At 55.6% G+C, this 22,751-nt stretch overlaps 2 protein-coding genes across 3 annotated transcripts; one reads left to right on the top strand and one right to left on the bottom strand.

Annotated features, from left to right (window-relative positions):
• The first annotated feature begins 9,067 nt into the window (after positions 1-9,067).
• On the top strand, positions 9,068-20,669 carry MFSD12 (major facilitator superfamily domain containing 12). Of its 2 annotated transcripts, XM_040241917.1 has the most exons (10): positions 9,082-9,489; positions 13,110-13,320; positions 14,998-15,136; positions 15,232-15,414; positions 15,691-15,783; positions 15,868-15,960; positions 16,427-16,597; positions 16,683-16,777; positions 17,757-17,887; positions 18,014-20,669. In XM_040241917.1, exons 1-10 carry the CDS (start codon positions 9,192-9,194, stop codon positions 18,028-18,030), a joined length of 1,431 nt encoding a protein of 476 aa, XP_040097851.1. In that variant the 5' UTR covers positions 9,082-9,191; the 3' UTR covers positions 18,031-20,669. The 2 variants fall into 2 exon arrangements, with proteins under 2 accessions (XP_040097850.1, XP_040097851.1); XM_040241916.1 differs by having other exon boundaries at positions 9,068-9,489; positions 16,427-16,777; positions 18,014-18,107.
• CUNH19orf71 (chromosome unknown C19orf71 homolog) lies at positions 18,750-22,709 on the bottom strand. Its single transcript, XM_040241928.1, has 4 exons — positions 22,042-22,709; positions 19,269-19,507; positions 19,039-19,164; positions 18,750-18,950 (listed from the first exon to the last, which is right to left on the bottom strand). The coding sequence occupies exons 1-4, from the start codon at positions 22,422-22,424 to the stop codon at positions 18,772-18,774; spliced, it is 927 nt and encodes a 308-aa protein (XP_040097862.1). The 5' UTR covers positions 22,425-22,709; the 3' UTR covers positions 18,750-18,771.
• Positions 22,710-22,751: the final 42 nt, after the last annotated feature.

Genomic DNA, 22,751 nt, shown 5'->3' with positions numbered 1-22,751 from the left:
TCCAGAACTAGCAGCTACAGAGAGACAGGAAGTAGATTAGTGGTTGCCTGGGGCTAGAAAGTCAGTGGGCAGGGGCAAAGGAGGTCACAGGGGCTTCTTTTGGGGTGATCAAAACGTTCTAAAATTAGACTGCTTTGATGGCTACATAACTCCATTAATGTACCAAAGCTCACACAATTGTACACTTTACACAGGTGCATTATCTGGAATGTGAATTAAATCTCAATGAACTTGTTTCTCTAAGAGGCATCCCAGAGCTGAGGAAGATAAGCTGTGCCCTGGAATCTTGACAGACCCAAATTCCACACCCTGCTCTGTTGCTTCATCAGATGTGGGACTTCCCACGCCTGCTTGACTCTCTCTGCTGGGTTAGAAAATATCTAGGTGAGAATTCCAGCCAGGAGAATAGGAAAGACCCACCCTCCAGGCCCTGTCTCTTTGGCTTGATTGACAAAACTGATGTTGCCATAGAAATGTGCCCTTCCACTCCCAAGGTACCACACAAGGAATTCAGGGGTCTTCCTGTGCGTGGAAAAGAAATGAAAGGTCTTGAGGTTGATTTTTTTTAAATTTTTATTGGCATATAGTTGATTTACAATGATGTGTTAGTTTCAGGTTTACAGCAAATTGAATCAGTTACACATATACATATATCCACTCTTTTTTAGAATCTTTTCCCATATAGGCTATTACAGAGTATTGAGTAGAGCTTCCTGTGCTGTACAGTAGGTCCTTACTGCTGCTGCTAAGTCGCTTCAGTCGTGTCCGACTCTGTGCGACCCCATAGGTGGCAGCCCACTAGGCTCCTCTCCCCCTGGGGTTCTCCAGGCAAGAATACTGCAGTGGGTTGCCATTTCCTTCTCCAATGCATGAAAGTGAAAAGTGAAAGTGAAGTCAGTCCTGCCCGACTCTTCGAGACCCCATGGACTGCAGCCTACCAGGCTCCTCTATCCATGGGGTTTTCCAGGCAAGAGTACTGGAGTGGGTTGCCATTGCCTTCTCCGATAGTAGGTCCTTAATTGGTATCTATTTTATATATACTAGTGTATATGTCAATCCCAATCTCCCAACTTATTGATGTCGATTTTGAAAGCAGTTTGCAGCTCCTTGGCATCAGGACAAATTCCTTGCTGCGTGGGTATTTTCTGGGAAAAACAAAAGTGTCTTGAATCCAAATGGCATTGCATCCACTCCAATGCATGTGATCCAGACACACACCATTCCCAAGAAGCAACATGTAAGAAGCAGCATTTCTACTGTTTGACTTTACATCTTTCATTCTTTGATCTAAAAGCAGATACTTTGGCCCCCCAGAGTATAAATAGGTTTTTCCTTAGCCACAAACTTCTCTCAAGTCCTAGCTCTCAATAAAACCAGGAACTGGTTTAGCTGTCTAACCTCGTATAATTTCATGTTAGTTTCTTTGTATTCATTTCTATGCTCCATTTGGAAATTTTTTAAAAAATATTTTTATTTATTTGGCTGCATTGGATCTTAGTTGTGGCATCCAGGCACAGTTGCTCCACAATATGGAATCTTAGTTCCCCCACCAGGGATCAAACAGCATCCCCTCCCACTGGAAGAAGAGTTCTTAACCATTGAACCACCAGGGAAGTGCCTGGAAATTTTTATCATGTGAAACCAGGAAGAGGACCCCAATTTGTCTCCTGAGAAATACAAGATCCATTAACAATGACTTAACTGTCTTTGTGAAATTAATTTTATGATGCAAGCAATGTGCAAATTCATTTCATTTGTACAAATTAAAGTCGTGTGTGAAGGCTACCAGGCCCATACCATACTCCCCCTTATCAGCTTGTCACATTTCTTACCAAAACTTTTCCTACCTACCTATATACACACTTACTCTGTGAGTCTCCTAGGGCTATAGGAACAAGGCACCACATACTGGGTGACTTGAACAACTGAAATTTATTAAAAAAAATAATAATAGGGGCTTCCCCAGTGGCTTAGTGGTAAAGAATCTGCCACCATTGCAGGAGACACAGGTTCCATTCCTGGTCCAGGAAGATCCCACTTGCCTCAGAACAACTAAGCCGGTGGGACACAACTCCTGAGCCTGTGCCCTAGAGCCTGGGAGCCACGACTGCTGAAGCCAAATGCCCTAAAGCCCATGAGAGGCCACTGCAATGAGAAGCCCTCGCACAGCAACAAAGGGCAGCCCCCACTTGAGGAAATGGGAGGAAAGCTCACGCAGCAATGAAGACCTAGCTCTGCCAGAAATAATTTTTAAATGGTTAAAATATTAACTAATAATAAGTAAAAAGGACCTCCCTGGCAGTCCAGTGGTTAAAACTCTGGGCTTCCACTGCAGGAGGCATGGATTCCATCCCTGGTCAGGGAAGCTCTGCATACCCTTGTAGTATGGGGGAAAAAAAAAACAAAACAGTTATGGGGACCAGAAGTTCAAAATCAAGGGCTTGGTCGGCACTGGTTCCTTCTGAGGCTGAGTCTGTTCCATGCTCTCTGAGCTCTCCCAGCTTCTGGGGGATCTCCTAGCCATCTGCAACCTTCCTTGATTTGTACAAGTATCACTGCATCTCCACCTTCACATTTACACGAGGTTCCTGTGCGTGTGTGTATTTCCAAATTTCTCTTTTTATTAGGTCATGGGCTGTACTGGGAACCACCCTGCTCCAATTGTGACTCATCTTAACTCATTACATCTGCAATGACTCCATCTCCAAATAAGGTCACATTTGAGGTCCTGGGGATTAGGACTTTCACCTGGGAAGGTTGGGGGGCACAAAGCAAAACACAACATGTACACACACACACACGGGTGTGAATGCACTCCTATAAGGAATGTAAGCTCACATCTTGCTTTTTTTTTTTTTTTGCTACACCAAGAAGCATGTGGGATTTTAGTTCCCTGACCAGGGAGTGAGCCTGTGCACCGCTGCAGTGAAAGCCCGTAGTCTTACCCACTGGACCGCCAGCGGCGTTCCACAGCTTGCTTCCTGTGATCATATGATCAATCACGCCGTGAACATCCTCTGCAAACTCGAGTCCGCAGCCTTTGGCCCAGTGGCTTTATATGTGAAGCCCAGAGCCCTGCCTCTGGGGCTGGGTAATTTTTCACAGCAAGACTTCATCACCGCCTGTGTAACGAGCTCTGGCAACTTCTGGTCCTTCCTCATACGATTGTGTTGCCGCCTTTGTTTCAAACGTTCCGAACCAGCTGTCTGGACCCCATTCCAGTGTAGCTAGGAAAACATGAAGTTACGCGTGGTGCCTCCCACCGCCGCCCTCCAAGCCCCGCCTCTTTGGCTTGATCGACAAGGCAGGCGTTGGGGCGGGGTTACGGTTTGGGGGGCTTTTTGTTTTGTTTTTGTTTTGCAGGGCTGCGCTGTGCAGCGTGCGGGATCTTAGTTCCTCCACCAGGGATAGAACCCGTACTCCCTGCATTGGGAGCAGAATCAACCACTGGACAACCAGAGACGTCATCCCCCTAACCCACGCCTCCCCGTTTACGTTTGTTTTTAATACGCATTTGCCAGCACCGGGCGGTTCAATTTCTCTCCATCCCCAGGAAGGATCGGGATGCGGTCGGCGCTCTCGTGGTATCCCTGCCTTCCTTAGGCTCTTTTACAGAGTGAATTTAATTCAGGGGATTGCCATTGTGAGCAATGAAGGGCCAAGGAGGCAAAAGCGAAGCGCAGAGGCAAACGCTGTCGGAAGGAAGATGTGTGGGGACGGGATCTCAGTCTTTTGGGAAGGGGACACTCCCCCTACACACACACCGCTGCTGCTGGACCCTCCTGGGCTCAGGGAGGCGGCGCTAAGGCCCACCTCTGTGACTTGGGCAATTTACCAAACACTCTGTGCCTCAGTTTGCCCCACCGCAAAGTGGGCTAGTAAGCATGTCTGCCTGTATGAGGTTGTGGGAAGGATTTAACGAGTTTAATTCAAGCACAGTGCTCGCGACCGGACCTGGCTGGTCAGTGCTCCATAAAGCATTGGTTACTCCTGTCCACCGAGACTGAGGCCTCTGGTACAGAGAATTTTCTAGTGTTGTGGTTTCCACCCAGGGGTAATTCAGCGCCCCTCCTACCCCTATCCAGGGATCTGATGTCTAGAGACATTTTGGTTGTCATGTCTGGGGCAAGTGGGGCTGCTCCTAGCATCTACCCAGTGAAGGCCAGAAGTGCTGTCATGCCCAGGACAGCCCCCACCACAAAGAATAATCCAGTGCCAAGTGTAAGCAGTGAACAAGATTGGGAAACCCTGTTCAAGAGTCCAGGAAGTGCTCTATCTGCCTGATCCCCCTAAGGTCTCCCAACAACTCTAATCAGAGTTGCTCCTCTTCCCTGGTGGTTCAGGGGTAAAGAATCCGCCTACAACGCAGGAGCTGCAGGAAATGGGGGTCGATCCCTGGGTCGAGAAGATCCCCTAGAGGAGGACATGGCAACCCACTCCAGTATTCTTGCCTGAAGAATCCCATGGACAGAGGAGCCTGGCAGGCTCAAAGAGTTGGACACAACTGAGCATCATACACACTCTCACCTCCATTTTATAGAAAGGGGAAACTATGACCCTGTAGTTTGCACAAAACTGCCTGATTTGATCTTGGCTGTGGGCCCTGGGATGTAAGGAAAATTTTTTTTGAGTGTTAGAACCTTCCCCCTCTGAGTGTCCGTCCACCCCCCGACACACACCATTTTGACCAAAGATCAAAGGTCAGAGAGAAGATCAAAGCAAGTAACTTCCTGATGCTGGATGGGGGCTGCCAGGTCATCCGATATGGAGCTGGAGGAGGAAAGCCGCGAGTCTGGCGTCTGAGGCGGCTGTGGACGCTCTGGGGGAAATAAAGCATGTCTGGATCTCCTGAACACAAGCCTGTCTGTCCTTCCTTTTGTCCTACCCAAGGGCCCAGCATTATCTGTCCTTCCTGGCATCCCTTCCCGTAGGCATGACCTTCTCTGATCTTCCCAGCAAATCTGACCCCATCCCCCTTATTAGGGGGGCCTACATGCCCTCCGCTGGTATCCACCCAGGCAGCTGAGGCCTGATTTGGGATAAACCACGTTCACCTCCATTCCCACCCCTACAGGCTTTTTTTTTTTTTTGGCTGTGCTAGGCCTTCGTTGTTGCAGGGGAACTTTCTCTAGCTGCTGTGTGTGGCTTCTCATTGCGGTGGCTTCTCTTGAGCCTTCTCACTCCAGTGGCTCCTGGGCTTTAGAACATATGGACTCAGTGGTTGTGGCACATCAGCTTAGTTGCCCCACAACATGTGGGATCTTCCTAGACCAGGGATCAAACCCATGTTCCCTGCATTGGCAGGCTGATTCTTAGCCACTGGACCACAAGGGAAGTCCCCTCATAGACTTTTTATCTGATTCTCCCCACCTATTCAAAACACTACTGTGGCTCAGTGACCTAAGGGTAATGTCCCAACTCCTCTGACATTCTGTCACCCTTCCTGGTCTGATTCTTCCAGTCCCGGCACTGATCATGGCGGGGTTTGGAGGATTCGGCTCAGCCTTCACTTAGAATTAGGGGCTTCAGAATCTTTGGGGCTCCAGCATCGCTCAGGCTGAGACCAGATCCAGTGAGTGAATGAGTTCATTCATGAATGAATGAATGACAATGCTCCGAGGCAGCTCCCTGGCTCCCCCAGCGTCAAGATCAGTCTTGTTCCTGCCATCCCCACAGAGTCAACTTTCCTGGTGGCTCAGACCGAAAAGAATCTGCCTGCAATGCAGGAAACTGGGTGTGATCCCTGGGTGGGGAAGAAGCCTTGGAGAAGGTCATGGCAACCCACTCCAGTATTCTTGCCTGGAGAAACCCATGGACAGAGGAGCCTGGCGGGCTACAGTCCATGCAGTCACAAAGAGTCCGACACGACTGAGCAACTGACACTTGCCAGAGTCAGGGCCAAGAAGTACTGCCGCTGCTGCCGCTGCTGCTGCTGCCACTAAGCTGCTTCAATCGTGTCCGACCCTGTGTGACCCCACAGACGGCAGCCCACCAGACTCCGTCACCCCTGGGATTCTCCAGGCAAGAACACTGGAGTGGGTTGCCTTCTCCTTCTCCAGTGCATGAAAGTGAAAAGTGAAAGTGAAGTCGCTCAGTTGGGTCCGACTCTTAGTGACCCCATGGACTGTAGCCTACCAGGCTCCTCCATCCATGGGATTTTCCAGGCAAGAGTACTGGAGTGGGTTGCCATTGCCTTCTCCAGGAGCTCTTCCTCACCCAGGGATTGAACCAGGGTCTCCTGCATTGTAGGGAGATGCTTTACCATCTGAGCCACCAGGGAAGTCCCAAGAAGTACTAGCTGGCTTCAATAGACCAAAATCCCAGAGATGAGAGATGTGTTGGTACTTCCACCAACCAGCCCCTCCTCCCTCTGCTGGATCTGCTCCCAGGGGCTGCCAGGTTGATGCCTTGAGTTCCTGATCCACACAGGAGGCTGATAAAAGAGGGAAAACTCAACCATCTTTTACCCACAGGTGAGACCTCTCCTGAAAGTGAATAATTAACTCAAAGATATTGGAAGTCACAGGGAATTCCAAGATTCCAGGGATCTTGAATCCACCTCTTGTCAGCTGCTTGCCCTCTGGCAAGGAATTTCTGTCTGAGCCTCAATTTTCTCATTTGTAAAATGGGTGTGAAGTGTTGAGGTAAGAAAAGAAAGGAGGAATGCAAATAAAAAGCTTAGGCTAATAGGGTTGTATTTATTTTTTATTTTATTTGTTTGTTTGGCAGTGCTACACGTCATGTGGGATATTCCTGCAACCAGGGATTGAACGCATGCCCCCTGCAGTGGGGCTTCTCAGGTGCCTCAGTGGTAAAGAATCTGCCTGCCAATGCAGGAAACTCAGGAAACCTGGGTTCGATCCCTGGGTTGGGAAGATGCCCTGGAGGAGGAAATGGCAACCCACTCAAATATTCTTGCCTGAAAAATCCTATGGACAGAGGAGCCTGGCGGGCTACAGTCCACAGGGTCACAAAGAATGGAACATGACTGAGTGACTGAGCACACCCCAGCAGTAGAAGTACGGAGTCTTTGGACCGTTAAGTCTTTGGAGTCTTACTTAACCATTGGACCACCAGAGAAGTCCACTGGTATTGTTAAAGTCGTCTTCTGGGGACTTCCCTGGTGGTCCAGTGGTTAAGACTTCCCGCTTCTATTCAGGGGGCTTGAGTTCAATCCCTGATGGAGAACAAGATTCCACATGCCTCAGAGGGTGGCAGAAAGTTGAAGGAAAAAAAAAACCTGAAATCGAAAGGAGGCAACCTTGGCCGGGAGGAAATGTGGTTCTCTGATCTCTCCTTATCTGTTTATCAGAGATCTGGGTCTACCCCTATCTCCTCTCTTTTTCTACCAGGCTATCTCTCTTGAAGCCACTATTTCCCATTCATACCCATTTCAGCTCCTCTCCATGAAAAAAATGTGTGTGGCAGTAATTGGTCCTTCTCAGTGTCAAAGTCTGGGCTGGGCACCTCTTGGGCTGCTTGAGCCTCAAGTTTACCTTTTGCTTTTCTTCTTTTTCCAGCATGGGGGATCCTAGTTCCCTGAAAGACCAGGGGTCAAATCCACAACCTATATAGTGGAAGCGCTGGGGTCTTAACCACTGGACCACCAGGCAAGTCCCCTGAACTTTAAGTTTATAAATGGGTTCCCCTCTGTTTCCCAATTTCTGTCTGCATTTTTCTGCATTTCTGATTCTTTGCCTTTATGTCCATTACTCAATCATTTGACAGATATTTCTTGAGTTCCTACTATGTGCCAAGCATCACTGGGGACAACCCAGTAACTAAGAGTGTATTCACAGGGATCATTGTCCAGTGGGGAAGACAAAGGGTTACAAATAGGGCAAGGGAGAGCAGGATACTGTGGAACCCAGAGTAATAACTGAGTGGGGAGGAGAGGGTGCTGAAAAGGCTTTCTGGCTGAGAATATTAAGCGCTGATGCTTATATCCTTTTTAAAAAATTTTATTTTATCTTATTTATTTGGCTGGGCCAGGTCTTATTTGTGGCATGCAGCATCTAATTCTATGATAGGATCAAACCCGGGTCCCCTGCATTGGGAGGGCGGAGTCTTAGCCACTGGACCACCAGGGAAGTCCCATGACGCTTAGATCCTTTTAAACATACAGCATACCCATTCTAGAGCTGGGGAGTCCCAGGAAGAGATGGGACTTGTCCCAGCAGGAGGAGCTCGGAGTGGATGGGGCTGGACCTGGATCCCGGCCTCTGGTTCCGGAGTGCAAGTTTTAAACCACTCCTGGTGGAGACCCGGAGGCCGGGGGGAACTGCACCAAACTCTTGGAGGAACTTGAAATTGTGTGCGCGATGACCCAATCTTGGCAAGGGGTGCGGGGGTGGTGGGTGGGGGAAGGCGTTGGAAGGAGGATGGAGAGGAGTCGAGACCGCTGGCCTCAGAGTCGCGTGCACCTGACTCACGGTGAGCCCCAAAGCGGCGTCTCGCCTGTGAAATTGGAGACTTGCTCCGCCTCCTGCTCTGCTGGGAGGAGAAAATCCACGTGGGCGCTTGGCACGATCAGCGCTCATAAATGCCAGCTGGTGTTAATATTTTGATCATCCCCATTATCGTTAATAACTAATTAATTAGAACTAATGTGTCCTCTCTGTGTCGGACTGGGTCTCTCCAGGCCAGGAAATCACTGGGCCCCAGGTGAGGTCGGACTCGGACCGCTCTTTCACCCACCCGCGTCCCCAGCCCACCCCGTCCTCCTTGGCCCACAAGAGGCCTCGTAAATTTGCGGGCAGACTGAAACGGCGTGTGTCTTAAGGCGCGAGTCTGATTAGGAGCACCCTTGGCGTCGCCCCCCACCTGCGTGGGAGGGGGTCCGCAAACCAATGATAAGAACGGTGGGCGCTAGGACCTCGCAGCCCCGGCGGGGCTGAACCCGCGGGCGCCCGGCGTCGGGAACCCATTTGCCCCCGGGCCACGCCCCCTCTTCGTGATGATTGGCTTGCCTTCTCCGGCGTGTGGCTCCGATTGGCGAGAGTGGACGCCGCTCCCGAGATTCCCCGCCCCACCCGAGGTTGTCCCGGGTCCACCAGCACCGCAGCTGCAAAAGCACTCGGCGGGGTGGGGCGGAGGAGAGAGGCGCCACGGGGCGAACTGGACGCGGACAGCCCGGCTCTGGGGTCCAGTCTGCCAGCGCCGGACGGACAGGCCGAGCCCGGAGTGCCGCCATGGGCCCGGGGCCCCCGGCGGCCGGAGCCGGAGCGCCCCCGCGACCGCTGTCCCTGGTCGCGCGGCTGAGCTACGCTGTGGGCCACTTCCTCAATGACCTGTGCGCGTCCATGTGGTTCACCTACCTGCTGCTCTACCTGCATTCGGTGCGCGCCTACAGCTCGCGCGGCGCCGGCCTGCTGCTACTGCTCGGCCAGGTGGCCGACGGGCTATGCACGCCCCTGGTGGGCTTCGAGGCTGACCGCGCCGCAGGCCGCTGCGCCCGCTTCGGCCCGCGCAAGGCCTGGCACCTGGTCGGTAAGCCCCGGTCCGGCCTCCCTCATCCGACTGCCGGCCCCTCTCCCACTGCTCAGTCCTCTATCTGCCCAGCCCATGAGCCTTCCCATCGGTCCACTTAACTGCTCTGTACTCTTCCTCTGTCTGACTGTCTGATGGCTGCTGGGTGACCCATGGAGCCTCCTCCATGTGACTCTGGGTGTGACCCTCTAGTGTTGCTTTTCTTCATCTGTCTGATGCTCAGGGGCACCCTGAACCCTCTCTGGGTTGGATCTTCCTGCCAGTGCCTCCACTGTCAGTCTGTCTGGTATGGCCTGACTTCTCTCCGTCTGTATGAGAGTGACCACCGATGAGAGCTCTGAGTTAGGTTGCCTAGAACCCCGTGTCGCTCTCTGTCCCCTCAGTGCACTTTGTCCATCTGTCTTCTGCCCCATCTTGGGCAACCTGGCAATTGGTGACTTTGGGGAGCTGCCCTGGGAACTGGGTTGTGGGCCGGGTGAGCCAGAAAGGTCAGGGTTCTGTGCTTGTCCAGCTGATGGGATGGGGTTCTTCAGAGAAGGCTATGGGGTTACCCTCTGTTCCTTCTGGGGGTGTTGCCTGGACTAGAGGGCTGTCTGCGAGGGGAGGAGGTAGGTGTCACAGGGGCAGGAGTACCCTCCCCAGTGCACACCCCTGATAAGGCCCAGCTCCTAGAGTCCCTCCTCTGCCCGCCTGGACCCTGGGCCCTGAGATTAGCTGTGGGCCACTTTGCCTACTGTTCTCTTCCTGGCAGAAGTACTAGCCGCATCCTGGCACTTGGGGCACGCCAGGCATTTCAGGAAGCAAAGTCAGGAATCCTGCCACTTATGAGAATTCAGGGTGGCAACTTTTCAAGAGCCAGGAGGGCCGGCTAGTATCTCCCTGCCCTTGGAAACAGTGACTGAAGAGGCAGTTATTTGCCCCGGGCCCTTGTGCGTGACATATTTGCAAGGTTCAGCAGACCTCCAGGTTGCCTGCGGGTGGCCGGCATTGCTGTGTCTGCAGCGGCTTGGGGCTGGATTTCAGGTTTCTTAGACACTGAGCACGCTCAGGCTGTTAGACGAGCACCCAGGGAGGGGAGCAGGTAGAGGCAGGTGACTCAGACTGCAGACGGAGGTGTCCCTCCATGGGCTCACATTGGGATCGCTTACAGAGCTGAACTCACAATCTCGAATGCAGTTTTGTTCATATTTAGGTAGACTTGTTGACACACACACCAAACAGGTCGTTCCTGGGCCAAAGAGGTGTGAGGACTCTTTTTGTTTTCTGGGATGGACAGATGAGACCCTTCTAAGGAGATGGAGCCTTCAGTGGGTAGGTGGCCCCTGGCAGTGGATGCTGCCTATGCAAAGGCCCTGAGATGGGACCTAGTAGCAGCGCCGACTTCCCCTTTTGTAATCAGAGGGCTGAGCTTCAGTGAGGGTCTCACCTGACCCCAGACCAAAATCTAAGTCCCCTAAACTGAAGGCTTTGTGTTTAGGCAAAACAGGTGTGGGGAATGGGTGCCCCAACCAGATATCTACCTGTACCCTCCCCCTGCCTTGGGGTTAGCGCATAGGAAGATCCAGGAAGATCTGTGGGGAGAGGAAGCCAGGGTGGCCCCTTGTGAGGCCTGATAAGGTGACTCGAATGAAGGTCACCTTGGCCACAGTGTCCACTTCCACTCTGTTTTGCCCCTGAATCTGTGGGTAGTGGGGACGGACTCGATGTTCACCTTTAATGAGCATCTGGGCTCCCCTTCTAGCCCACAGAGGACCCAGAGAGCACATGGATACTCCTGTGGGGTCCAGGTTGGGGCAGGTGGGTAGACTGGACTTCATAAGGAAGAAGCAGAGCACTGGAGGGGGCATTAGCTTTGGGGTTTTGGAGGATGAATAGGAGTGTGTGCTTATGGGGCAGCATTCCAAGTAGTTGAAACAGCATTTGCAAAGTTGTGAAGTCTCATGGCTTTGAAGTTGCTGAGACAGGAAGTGGCTCAGAGTAGTAGGAGTTCCCAATTTCATTAACTCTTAATCCTCACACCCATCTTGTGGGGTATTTTCATTAGCTCCCTTTTCTGGAGGCAAAGGCCCAGAGATGTAAAGTCACTTGCCGAAGTTCCGCAGCCAGGCAGCCTGGGGCGCTGACAATGGTTAACTACCTGAGCAGTGGCAGGGTAGAGTCTGGCTACGGCAGCACATTCTTCTGACCAGAGTCTACAGTTCCTGTCTGGCCCTGAGTGGCCACCAGACCTCCAGGCATCTGGAGGGGCCTGGGGTGCCCTTCTCAGGCACCAGTTCCGGAGAAATAGAGAGGGTGGTTTGGGTTTCAGTTCCCAATCCCTGGACTGTGGGGGCGAGCCCAAGGTCTGGGGAATGAGGTCACCTCCAGAGCCTGAGCCAGGGCAGGAAAGAGGAAGAACGGAAGTCTGACTCCAGGCCCTCCGGGGATGGGAGGAAAAGGGTGGAGGACCGGACTCTTAGTTCCATAGCTCACTCTGTGGGCCTCAGTTTCCTCATCAGGAAATGGGGTTAATAATAACATGTACTGCTTTGGGCTGTAAACAAAGGCCACTGTTATTATTCACTCATTGACAAGATCTTGGTGTGCCAGGCTCTGTAATGGGTGCCAGGGACACAGAAGTGACTTGGAGAGACCTGTTACCCACCCTCAGACAGACAGGCAGACAGACAAAGAATTCCTGTGAGTGCTAAGGGACGTGAAGAAGAGAAAGCAGGTTCAGACGGTGTCCGGGTGGGGAGGGGACTGCTGGCAACAGAGCTGGTTGGGAGGGGAGCTTTTTGGAGGAGGTGACATTTGAGTTCAGTCCCAAGGGATGGAGAGGAGTGGGTCTTGCTCAGATGTAGTGGGGAGAAGCATTCCAGGCAGAGGGCACAGATGGTGCCAAGGCCCTGGGGCAGGAGGGACAGCTGGAGGCCCAGTGCCTGGAGCAGAGTGAGCTGAGGGGAGGAAGTGGGAGGAGGGGAGGGCAGGGAGAGGACGGGGCAGATCGGCAGGGCCTTTGAGGCCTCGAGAAGGACCTGTGCTTGTTCTGAGGAATTAGGGTACTTTCCAGGAAGAGGCCCCCTCATGGGCTGATGGGGACACTAGGGTTCAGGGAGGGCAGGGTCCAACCAGCCCCACCCAGCGTCACCTGGTAGGAACTGGGAGGAAAAGTCCTCCTTGGTGGGGAGGCAGGAAGGGGAAGTGGTGGGCACTTCCCCAGGGGACCCCACAGCGCTCTTTCAACCTGCTGCATGGCCTCAAGCTCTGCTTCAGTTTGTTGAGCTGTCACCTAGGGGGCGAGCTTGGGGAGTCCTGAGCTGGCATGGGGCCCCCCATTCCTGCCCCTGCCCCCTCATGGGTATGGCATGTGACCTACTCTGTGTGTTTTCCCGCCACACACAAGGGGCAGGTAGCCTGGATGGGGAGGTGCAGCTGCTCTGTCCTGTTTGGGTGTGTGTTCTCGGGGGACCCCTGGATCTCTCCGCCTTAGTTTCCCTATCTGTCACAGGGCTGTGAGCCCAGGGAGCCTGGGCCTCTGGCCCTCACTCACTGTGTACCCTTGTCTGTGTCTGTGTCTGGGGGGCCCGGGGCCAGCGGGAAGGCCTGCGACGTGCCCTCCACACTCTGCTTGTCCACAGGCACCATCTGTGTCTTGCTGTCCTTCCCCTTCATCTTCAGCCCCTGCCTGGGCTGCGGGCCCGCCACACCTGAGTGGGCTGCGCTGCTCTACTACGGGCCCTTCATTGTGATCTTCCAGTTCGGCTGGGCTGCTACACAAATCGCCCACCTCAGCCTCATCCCAGAGCTCGTCACCAACGACCATGAGAAGGTGGAGCTCACGGCTCTGAGGTACCACCTCTGGGGCAGGGCAGGGTGGGGCAGGGGGCCCAGGGCAACCTACCATGTCTGAGCTCTGCTTGGCTGTGTGGCTCTGGGTCTCAGCTCCAGAATGGACATCTGTCAATCAGTGTATCATTCAGCTGTTGCTGCGTAACAAATAGCACTGCATCAGCAGCTTCAGACAGCACATATGGACTGCCTCACAGTTCTGGCAGGTGAGGAGTCTGGCTTTGCTTAGCTGGGTTCTCAGTTTCAGGCTTGAGGCTGCAGTTGAGGTGTCGGCTGAGGTTTCAGGTCCCTCTGCCCCGCTTACGTTGTCATCGATTGCTGTGTTTGCTTCCTTTTAGAAGTCCTGGGGTTTGCTGCTGCTTTGTGGCCAGCATGAGAGTCTCTGATCTCAGGGACGGTGTGAGCCGCCTTCTTTCTGAGGGTCACTTGATTAGATCGGGCCCACCCAGGATGTGCTCAGTCGTTCAGTTGTATCCAACTGTTTGCGACCCCATGAACTGTAGCCCACCAGACACCTCTGTCCGGGGGATTTTCCAGGCAAGAATACTGGAGTGGGTTGCCATTTCCTTCTCCTGGAGGCCCGCCAGGGATAGTCTTTCTTAATTACATCTGCAAAATCCCTTATCTTTGCCATACAACGTTATCTTAGCATGGCCTGACATCCCATTGTATTCATAGGTTCTGTTCCCCAAAGGGAGGAGGTTAGACGGAGAGGAAGCGGGGCACGGGGATCTCTGGGCATCTTAGCATCCTGCCTGTCACATGTGGGTGCAGCTGGCCCCCAGCTCATCCACTGACTTACTTAAAGGTGGCGATTCTAGGTGCGGTGGTAGCAGGAGCACTTTAGAACACTTGCTGTGTGTGAGCACAGCAAACCATCTTTCATTCTCATGACAAGCCCAGGAGGTTGATTAACATGTGCCCAGGGAGAGGGTTTGAGCAGAGTGGGGCCTGTGTCGGGGGAGCGGGGATCAGGAGGTGACTGTTGGGCAGGAGGGATGTCACTCCTGCAGGTGGCCGTTCAGGCATGAACGCTGGTCATGAGGCCCCGCCTGTCCGCGGCCCAGTTCCCTATTAGGGCTGGGAGCTGCAGGCACTAACGGCATCGGGGGATTGCCCAATGACTGGGCCCGCAAAGGCCCCAGCTGCAGGGGGCGGGCTGGGCTCATAGAAGTCAAGCTCCGGGTGCTTTCTACCCACAAGAGCCTCGTGACTCTGGGGGTGTTCTTGTTTTCACTTTCAGAAAGGGAAACAGAGTCCCAGTGAAACCCAGAGGCTCCTTATCTGGTGAGGCCCTGGGGGACAGGGCTCAGGGGCTACAGGCAGGTGTGGGCCCGGGTAACTCTGCCTAGCTGAAGCCCAGGGTTTCTGAGTATCTCAGGTCTCTGGGTTGCAGCCTGACTCGGCCCTGCTTCATGGAATCTCTGCACTCTGGGCCCTGGGCAGGCAGAACCTTGTGGTGGAGTCTTGGTTCAGAGCAGGAAGTCTGATAATGTGGAGGCTGGGGAAACTGAGGCCAGCAGAGGCTTTCCGGGGACTACCTGATGTGTTGGTGGCTGACATCATGTGGCCAGGCCTTCCCCAGGCATGGCTAGCATCTCTGACTGGGTGACCGCCTGGGAAGGAAGCGGTTGTGTGGCTTCTGGGCGGCCTCTCTGAGGCCTGACTGTCCCACAGGTATGCCTTCACTGTGGTGGCCAACATCGCTGTCTATGGAGCTGCCTGGCTTCTGCTCCACCTGCAGGGCTCTCCCCGCACTGGCCCCGCCGAGGATGTCAGCGACCAACTTGGGGTCCAGGATGTGCCAGTGTTCCGGGTGAGCTGGGGGGGTTGGGAGGGGTGCTCCCAAGGTCCTGAACTCAGGGTTGGGGCCAAGTGTCACTGCTGACCCTTCTCCTACCCGGTCCCCAGAACCTCTCCCTGCTGGTGGTGGGTGTCGGAGCTGTCTTCTCACTGCTGTTCCACCTGGGCACCAGGGAGGGGCGCCGGCGGCAGGTGGAGGAGCCCGGTGAACACAGCCCCCTGTTGGCTCCCTCTACCGCCCAGCCCTTGCTGCTCTGGAAACACTGGCTTCGGGAGCCAGCCTTTTATCAGGTATGACAGTAGGGGGAGGAGGGTCAAACAAGGTTGGGGTTGATGCTCCTCCCCTACCAGGGCCCTCACTGTGCTGGGCTGCAGGCAGAGATGGCAGACACTAGAGCAAATGTACCCCTTCCCCTCCACACCCAGGACAGACATTACTAATAGATCCTGCCATCTTCTCCACCTGACCAGCTAGGCGGTCACTGCTAATGGTCAGGCGCCAGCTGCAGGGTGACTCATCCTGACTTGGCACCCTGCCCCCTGGCCCCATGCTCCGTGTGTTCCCAGGTTGGCCTGCTGTACATGAGCACGAGGCTTATTGTGAACCTGTCCCAGACGTACATAGCCATGTACCTCACCTACTCCCTCCACCTGCCCAAGGTGAGCCGGGCGGACAGGTTGGGACAGGGGTCCCTGAGCCTGCTGAGCCAGGCCCGACGTGCTTGCGCCCTCTCCACCCCACAGAGGTTCATCGCCACCATCCCGCTGGTGATGTACCTTAGCGGTTTCTGCTCCTCCTTCCTCATGAAGCCAGTGAACAAGTGCATCGGGAGGAATGTGAGTGGAAAGGCGGGGAGGGGGGTGCCCCCAGAACCTGGGCAACTCTGGACAGGGCACCCACATCCTGATGGGAAATGAGTTGTAGAACCTGGGCGTTGAGCACCCTGTGACCACCCACAGCCCTCTAGAGGTCAGGAGCAGGGGTGGCGGGTATGACTGAAGAACCAAACACTTCACTTGATTTCCTTTATTAACTCGTGTTGAGACATGAGTAGCCACCAGTCTCTAGTGGCAGCCATGGCAGACAGCTTAGCGGTAGAACATGCGCTCCATGGATCACTCAGTATCAGCAAGCTCAGAGCCTCGGAATTCTCCGAGGTCAGAGTTGGGGACTCCTTAGGGATGACCCAACTCAGTCCTCGTTTGCTGGGGCTGGGGGCCAGGTTGGAGACCAGAAAGGGCTGGTGTCCGGCTCAGGGCTGCCCAATGAGGTGGGCCTGACGCCAGGCTGGGTGCTCTGCAGATGACCTACTTTGTGGGCCTCCTGGTGATCCTGGCCTTTGCAGCCTGGGTGGCGCTGGCAGATGAGCTGGGCGTGGCTGTGTATGTGGCGGCTGTGTTGCTGGGCATGGGCTGTGCCACCATCCTGGTCACCTCATTGGCCATGACGGCTGACCTCATCGGCCCTCACACGGTAGGGTTGCTGAGTGGGGCCAAGTCGAGGTTGGGGACTGGGGCCGAGGCCTGGGGTGCTGACCCCCCTGCCTGTGTCCCCCCAGCACAGTGGAGCCTTCGTGTACGGCGCCATGAGCTTCTCGGACAAGGTGGCCAATGGGCTGGCAGTTATGGCCATCCAGAGCCTGCACCCCTGCTCGTGAGTACCCCATCCAGCTGTCATCATGTCTAGTAAGGTGTGCCAAGCCTGTGTTGTATGCCAGGCACTGCCCACAGACTATGGATTCCATGACCGACAGAAGATCCCAGCACGGTGGTGGCCTCAGAGTCAGGGAGACCAGGTTATTCCCCACTTCCAGCACCCATTTATTCAGAGTGGACAGTATGCCTTGTGCTGGGCACTGACGACACAAAGATGGGTTGGGTGACGGGAGTGGACAGGGCAGTGGGAAGCCTGGAATCCCTGTCATTCAGATCCTTAGGCCTTAGGGTTCCAGGCACAGTAGTATCCCATGAATAAATGTGTACGAGGGTGTGAAGGACACCACTTAGGAAGGCCCACTAGGGCAAGAGGTCAGGAAGGGCTTCCTTGAGGTGACATGGGATCTAAAACCTGGGGGATGTCAGGGATTTCTAGGTAAATGGAGAGGAAGAGCCTGAGCAAAGGCCCTGGGGCAGGACCAGGCCTGGTATGTTGAAAGAACAGTGGAGAAGGCCTGGGTGTCTGGAGAGTGAGGAGGGCAGGGAGGGGATGGCACAGGTCGTGCAGGGGCAGCAGCAGGGGGGGAGGACTGCAGGGTTGGGGGTGGCCCCAGCCCTGTGGGCAGAGGGGTGGGCCTGACTCGGTTGCTCACTGCGCCCTCTAGTGGCTCTTGGAAGGACAGATGGGGCAGTGAAGGTGGGAACGGGAGGGGACTAGGATGTAGGGGTGGGGGTGGTGCTGGGCTGGACTGGGTTGGGGGTACCGAGGGAGGACAAATGGGGAGTCTAGGATAGACTTTGAAGGCAGAGCTGACCTTACTGGGTGAGGTATCAGATGCTGGAGGGGATAAGGGGGTGGAGGGTGACCCCTGGCTGAGTGCCGGGAAAGTTAGGCACTAGCTGAGAGGAGCAGGAGGTCCAGCCTGGGGCCGGAGGGTACCTAGTGATAGTTCTCACTCCCTCTTGCTCCTCCCCAGCTTGGAGCTCTGCTGCAAAGCCTGTGTGGCTTTCTACCATTGGGTGATGGTGGTCGTGACAGGTGGTGTGGGCGTGGCCGCCACCCTGGCTCTGTGCAGTCTCCTGGTCTGGCCCATCGGCCTTCGGAAATGTGAGTCGTAGGCGCCCCCACCCCACAAAAGCCCCAGCTAGTCCTGGGTGGTGGTAGGTCTGGGACAGCCGGGCCAGAACTGGCCGGCCCATCCCCCCAACCCCACTCCTACCCCTTCTCTTGCAGGGGACCCTGGAGCCTAGCCCTGACCCCACCCCGTGGTCCCTTGCCCTTTGTAAATTAACCTCGACTGTGAACATCTGATGCCCAGAGGTCTGGAGCAGCCCCTCTGCTCCCTCCCCTGCATTGTCCTGTCTCTGTCTCTGGCTGTGGGTGGAGGTCAGGATGGATGAGGTCCCCGCAGCTTATCCCTGCTGGGGTAAGGAGAAGACACCGAGCTGGTGGGATTCTTGTGGTTTGGTGTACTTCAGTGCCAACTCTAACCCATCTCCCACGGTCTGGATGATGGAGGTGCTTTGTGTTATGTGGGGCCAGATATGAGGGTCCTGGGCCCAGGGGCTGCATGGAGCTCAGCCCTGGCCAGCCAAGGGTTTCCTGGGTGCTGCAAGGCCCTGGAGGACAGAGCTGCCGCTGAGCCTGCACCTGGGGGTTGGGCGGCTGGGCCCAAACCCTGGCCGTGGAGCCGGCGAGGCTCAGCGTGCCTGGCTGGGGTCCCCGAGTGCAATCCCCTGCGCCCAGGCCACTGCTGACCATGAATAAAGAGCTGCCTGGGGCCAGGACTGTGCCTTGGCGGTTTGCCTGGGGCCCGGGAAGGGGCCAGAGTGGGCGTCTGTCTGCCTCTGCCTCCAGTTTGGTCACCAGGTTCTCCCTTTATCTGATTGCCCCCAGGCCCCGGCCCCAGAGGTGGACGGACGCCCAGGGTGGGTGGGAGTGGTGGCGCCTGCGCCCCTGCAGAGCCGCGTCGGGCAGCAGCACGATCTTTATCAGTGACTGGATGTATAGACGGGCGGGGGCCGCTGGTTGGTGGCGGGACAGTAGGGTTCCAGGCCCCACTGTCGGTAGTTCTGGGCGGTGTAGCGCGGGCGCTGGGCCGCTGACAGGTACCGCACATAGTCAGACGCCCGCCATAGCGGTTCCACCCCGAAACGGTGCCTGTTGATGGCTGTGGGGCAGGGCCGGGACCCAGGTCACGGCTGGCCACGCCCCCGGGCGGTCCCGCCCCGAGCCCGGTCCCCTGCCCCCGGCCTCACCGAATTCTTTGCCCCTGATGGGCCTGTCCTTCCACAGCACGCTTCCCCACCGAGTCCTGGGGTCTGTGTACTGGGCGGGGATGATGGGGTCGTACCAGGCCGTCTCCCGCAGACGCTGGGTGTAGGCTGCGGGGTGGGGGTTGGGGTCAGCTCCGCACCTCCGGCCCCACCTGTTTTCCAGGCCTGGGAACGGTGGGGGAAGGTATGGGCGGGAGGGGACGGGCGCTCACCTGAGGGCAGGCTGCCCTCCCGGTGGCCATAGCACCCGTGCCATCGGGCATAAGCCTCACGGTACGGGCTGTCCGGAGCCCGTGGGAGCGTGTACCAGGCTTCCCGGGAGTCCGAGTTGGTCAGGCCCGTGTACCACAGCTGGCCGGCCGCGTCGCGTCCCATGGGCGTGTACTTCCAGCGCGTGGCCTGCTTCATGGCGGGAGTCCAGCGGGGACCCTCCTGAGACAGGTAGTCATCGCTGTGGGCAAGGGCCGGGAGGACAGTGACTCAGCTTGCAGCCCCCCTGCCCTCCCTGGGCCTCTCTATCCTCTTTGCTGGCATCAGGGTGCAGAGGCAGAGGCCCTGCCAGAGGTGCGGGAGGGTGGCCCCTGGTAGCCCCTCCTCTCTAACCCATCCTCCCCAACCCCCAGGAACCTCTTAAATGTTTCTTCACCTTTTCTTGCCTCTACCAAGTCCCTTGTCCAACCTCACAGACCTGCAGGCCCAATCCCGGAAGCCACACTGGCCTGGAAGTGTCCTGGAAGTGGTCTCAGCTACAGCTGAGTGGCCCAGATTTCACGGTCACTGGTCTGGCCTGGGAGCCATGGGCTGAGGATCCAGGGAAAACGTGTGGAGGAGCCCAGGCTCCCAGGAAGTGCCCTCACCATTCCTCCAAGTCCCCAGGGGCACCCAGGCACTAAGACTGGCTCACATTTAAGGAAGCACCTATGCCTCCTGTTCCAGGGGCCTCTGGTACCAGACCCTCTCCCAGGCTGAGCACCTCAGGAGGGCTTCCTGGAAGAGGAGGTAACAGTGATGTGAGACGAGCAGCTCGTGCAAAGGTTGTGGGGCAGCGGGGGAAGATGTAAGAACTGAGGCTGGCAGAGCCAAGGGAAGTGGAAATATGCTGATGGTGACACTAAAACCTCAAGCAGGCATCATTAAAACTAAAGCTCCCCTTCTAGACACCCTGGCAGCACCACTGCCCGAGGGACAGAGGTGGGTGCATGCAGTGACCTGGCAATCTAGCTCCAGGGACGTGGGTGCCCCAGGGAATGAGCCTGTGACCCCAAGATGGTGCCTGCTTGGGGTTCTCACCCCACAGGGCAAACAAACCAGAAGAGAGCGTGGCCTGCTGTGTCTGGGAAGTGGCCGTGGGCTGGGTTTGCTGCTTGTAGGGAGGGGAACTGCAGGACCCTCTGGCAGGCCTTACCCTTTTGAGCTACAAAATGAACTGAAACCACAACGTGCACGTGGTTTGTGGAAAGGAATTTAAACAGCCTAAAACAACACACAGTGTAAGTGTCTGTGTCAATTATTACCTCAAAAAATAAAAACACTGCATTACAGCTGAAAGAAAAATGTTTTTTTCCTAATAAATGAAGCCTTCTTGGTCTAGAATTGAGACACCTACTGCCATTTAAATCATTGTGCTGTGCTTAGTTGCTCAGTCGTGTCTCTCTGCGACCACGTGGACTGTAGCTCACCAGGCTCTTCTGTCCATGGGGATTCTCCAGGCAAGAATATTGGAGTGGGTTGCCATGCCCTCCTCCAGGGGATCTTCCCAACCCAGGGATGGAACCCAGGTCTCTTGCATTGCAGGTGGATTCTTTACCACCTCAGTCACCAGGGAAGCCCAGCGTTTAAATAGAGCACTGAAGAAAGGTCATCTCCCATCGCAGCTGCCAGCCCTGACCCGCTCTGTCATTCCCCCAACCCTCACAGCCGTCCTGTACTCATTGCTGTCCATCCCCTCACAGCAGCAGTGTCTGTGCACGCACCTGTGTCTCACTGCACACCTGTGGGACCCTGCTTCAATCGAGGTGGCACAGCTCTTTTCTTGGAAATACAGCACCCAAGGTACTCGCTCACCTTTTTTTGTAAAGCTGCATAGTATACCATTATAGTTTATTAATGATTAATGGATCCTCTAGTGGTTGAAGGTGTCCCCCAAGTTCCTGTCCACCTGGAATCTCCGAATGTGACCTCATTTGGAGGTATGGTCTTAGCAGATTAACTCCAGAGGGGGTGGGGCTTCCCTGGGGGCTCAGTGGTGAAGAATCCACCTGTGCCAATGTAGGAGACATGTGTGCGATCCCTGGTCCAGAAAGATCCTACATGCCGTGAGGCAACTAAAGCCTGCGTGCCTACTGAGACTGTGCCTTCAAGCCCAGGAGTCACAACTACTGAAGCCTGAATACTCTAGAGCCTGTGCTACACAGCAAAAGAACCTGCTGTAATGAGAATCCCGTGCAGCAACAGACCCAGCACAGCCCAAAAAAGGGTCATGCTGGGTCAGGGAGGCCCTAACATGACCCTGATGCAGACTCCCAGTAAGGAGTGCTGGACGGGCAGGGGAGGTTACATGATGCGGAGGCAGTGTGGGTGATGCCTTTACAAGCCAAGGGACCACAGACCGCCCACACCCTCAGAGCCCAGAGGGTCAAGGGACGGGCGCTCCCTCGTGGCCTCAAGAGGCCCCAACCCTGCAGACAGACAGCTTGGTCTTGACCTCCGGCCCCCAGAGGGGAGAGAGTGTATTCTGTGCCCCTTGTGGAAACTGGTCCAGCAGCGTGGGGTTCACAGGACCCTCTGCTCTGCTGGCTGGCTGTGCTGTGCAGGCATGAACCACCACGTGACCTGCACAAACTCCTGCCAGGTCCCAAGCCAGGCACGGGTGGGAGGGGATGGGTGCAGGAAGCAGCCAGGTTAGGAGAGGGGAGCCTTTATGGAGAAGGACTGAGGCTGGTGGGAAGCAAACCGGGGGAGTGGCACAGGGCAGCACGTGCTCACCTGTAGAGAGGCGGAGGGAAATCCACTTCCAGGGTCCCCCGGGGGACACAGGGCCAGGCAGCCCGCCGCCTCAGGGGCTGCATGTCTGCCTCTGCGTGCCTGGGGGCTCCTGCCTCCAAGTCCTGTGGGGCCATTGTTGACGACGACAAAGGCCACCCCAGTGTCCTGGCAACAGCTGGGCCTACTGGCCCCCATCCAAGCCATTGCCTCCCTCCCTCAGGAGAGGGGCCCACGGTGGAGCTCCTGGGGGGCGGGGGCGGCCTGGGGCTCGGTCCTACCATCTCTTTTCTGTCCCCCAACACCCCCCGCACAGGGGCATCTTGGAACAGAACCAACTTTCTGAATTTTCCTTCCACAATCTCAGCTCCACCTTCTCCCCGCATCCAGTTCTTTACCCAGTTTTGAGTCTGCACACGTGTGTTCACAACACCACACGCCACCAAAGCCAGAGTGGAAGGAACCCAAACACCCACCAACCGCAGAACAGAAACCCCAAGCAGGGTCCCTCTGTGCTGGGGAACACTTCTCAGCACAGAATGGAGTGATACAGAGACACGACCCTGAAAACACGACGCTCAGTGAGAGAAGCAGACACAGAAGGACACCGGGTGTGACTCCACTGATGACAAATGTCCAGAGCACGCAGGTCCACAGAGTGGGTTTCTGGTTGACAGGGGCTGGGAGAGGGAAGGGGGGGGGGGTGACTGCTG

The sequence above is a fragment of the Oryx dammah genome, unplaced genomic scaffold (assembly GCF_014754425.2).
Source record: "Oryx dammah isolate SB20612 unplaced genomic scaffold, SCBI_Odam_1.1 HiC_scaffold_5, whole genome shotgun sequence".
Taxonomy (NCBI): Eukaryota; Metazoa; Chordata; class Mammalia; order Artiodactyla; family Bovidae; genus Oryx; species Oryx dammah.
The sequence above is the reverse complement of the archived record's forward strand: the minus strand, read 5'-3'. Positions and strand labels throughout refer to the sequence as shown.

Bases quoted from the DNA above. Each gene is read 5' to 3' on its own strand.
- MFSD12 (XM_040241916.1), top strand. From the start codon at position 9,192: ATGGGCCCGGGGCCCCCGGCGGCCGGAGCCGGAGCGCCCCCGCGACCG. The intron at 15,415-15,690 runs GTATGACAGTAG...GTGTGTTCCCAG, and splicing joins GGGAGCCAGCCTTTTATCAG to GTTGGCCTGCTGTACATGAG. The intron at 17,888-18,013 runs GTGAGTCGTAGG...CTTCTCTTGCAG, and splicing joins GCCCATCGGCCTTCGGAAAT to GGGACCCTGGAGCCTAGCCC.
- CUNH19orf71 (XM_040241928.1), bottom strand. From the start codon at position 22,424: ATGCGGGGAGAAGGTGGAGCTGAGATTGTGGAAGGAAAATTCAGAAAG. The intron at 19,508-22,041 runs GTGAGCACGTGC...CCTTGCCCACAG, and splicing joins TTCCCTCCGCCTCTCTACAG to CGATGACTACCTGTCTCAGG. The intron at 19,165-19,268 runs GTGAGCGCCCGT...CCCACCCCGCAG, and splicing joins GGAGGGCAGCCTGCCCTCAG to CCTACACCCAGCGTCTGCGG.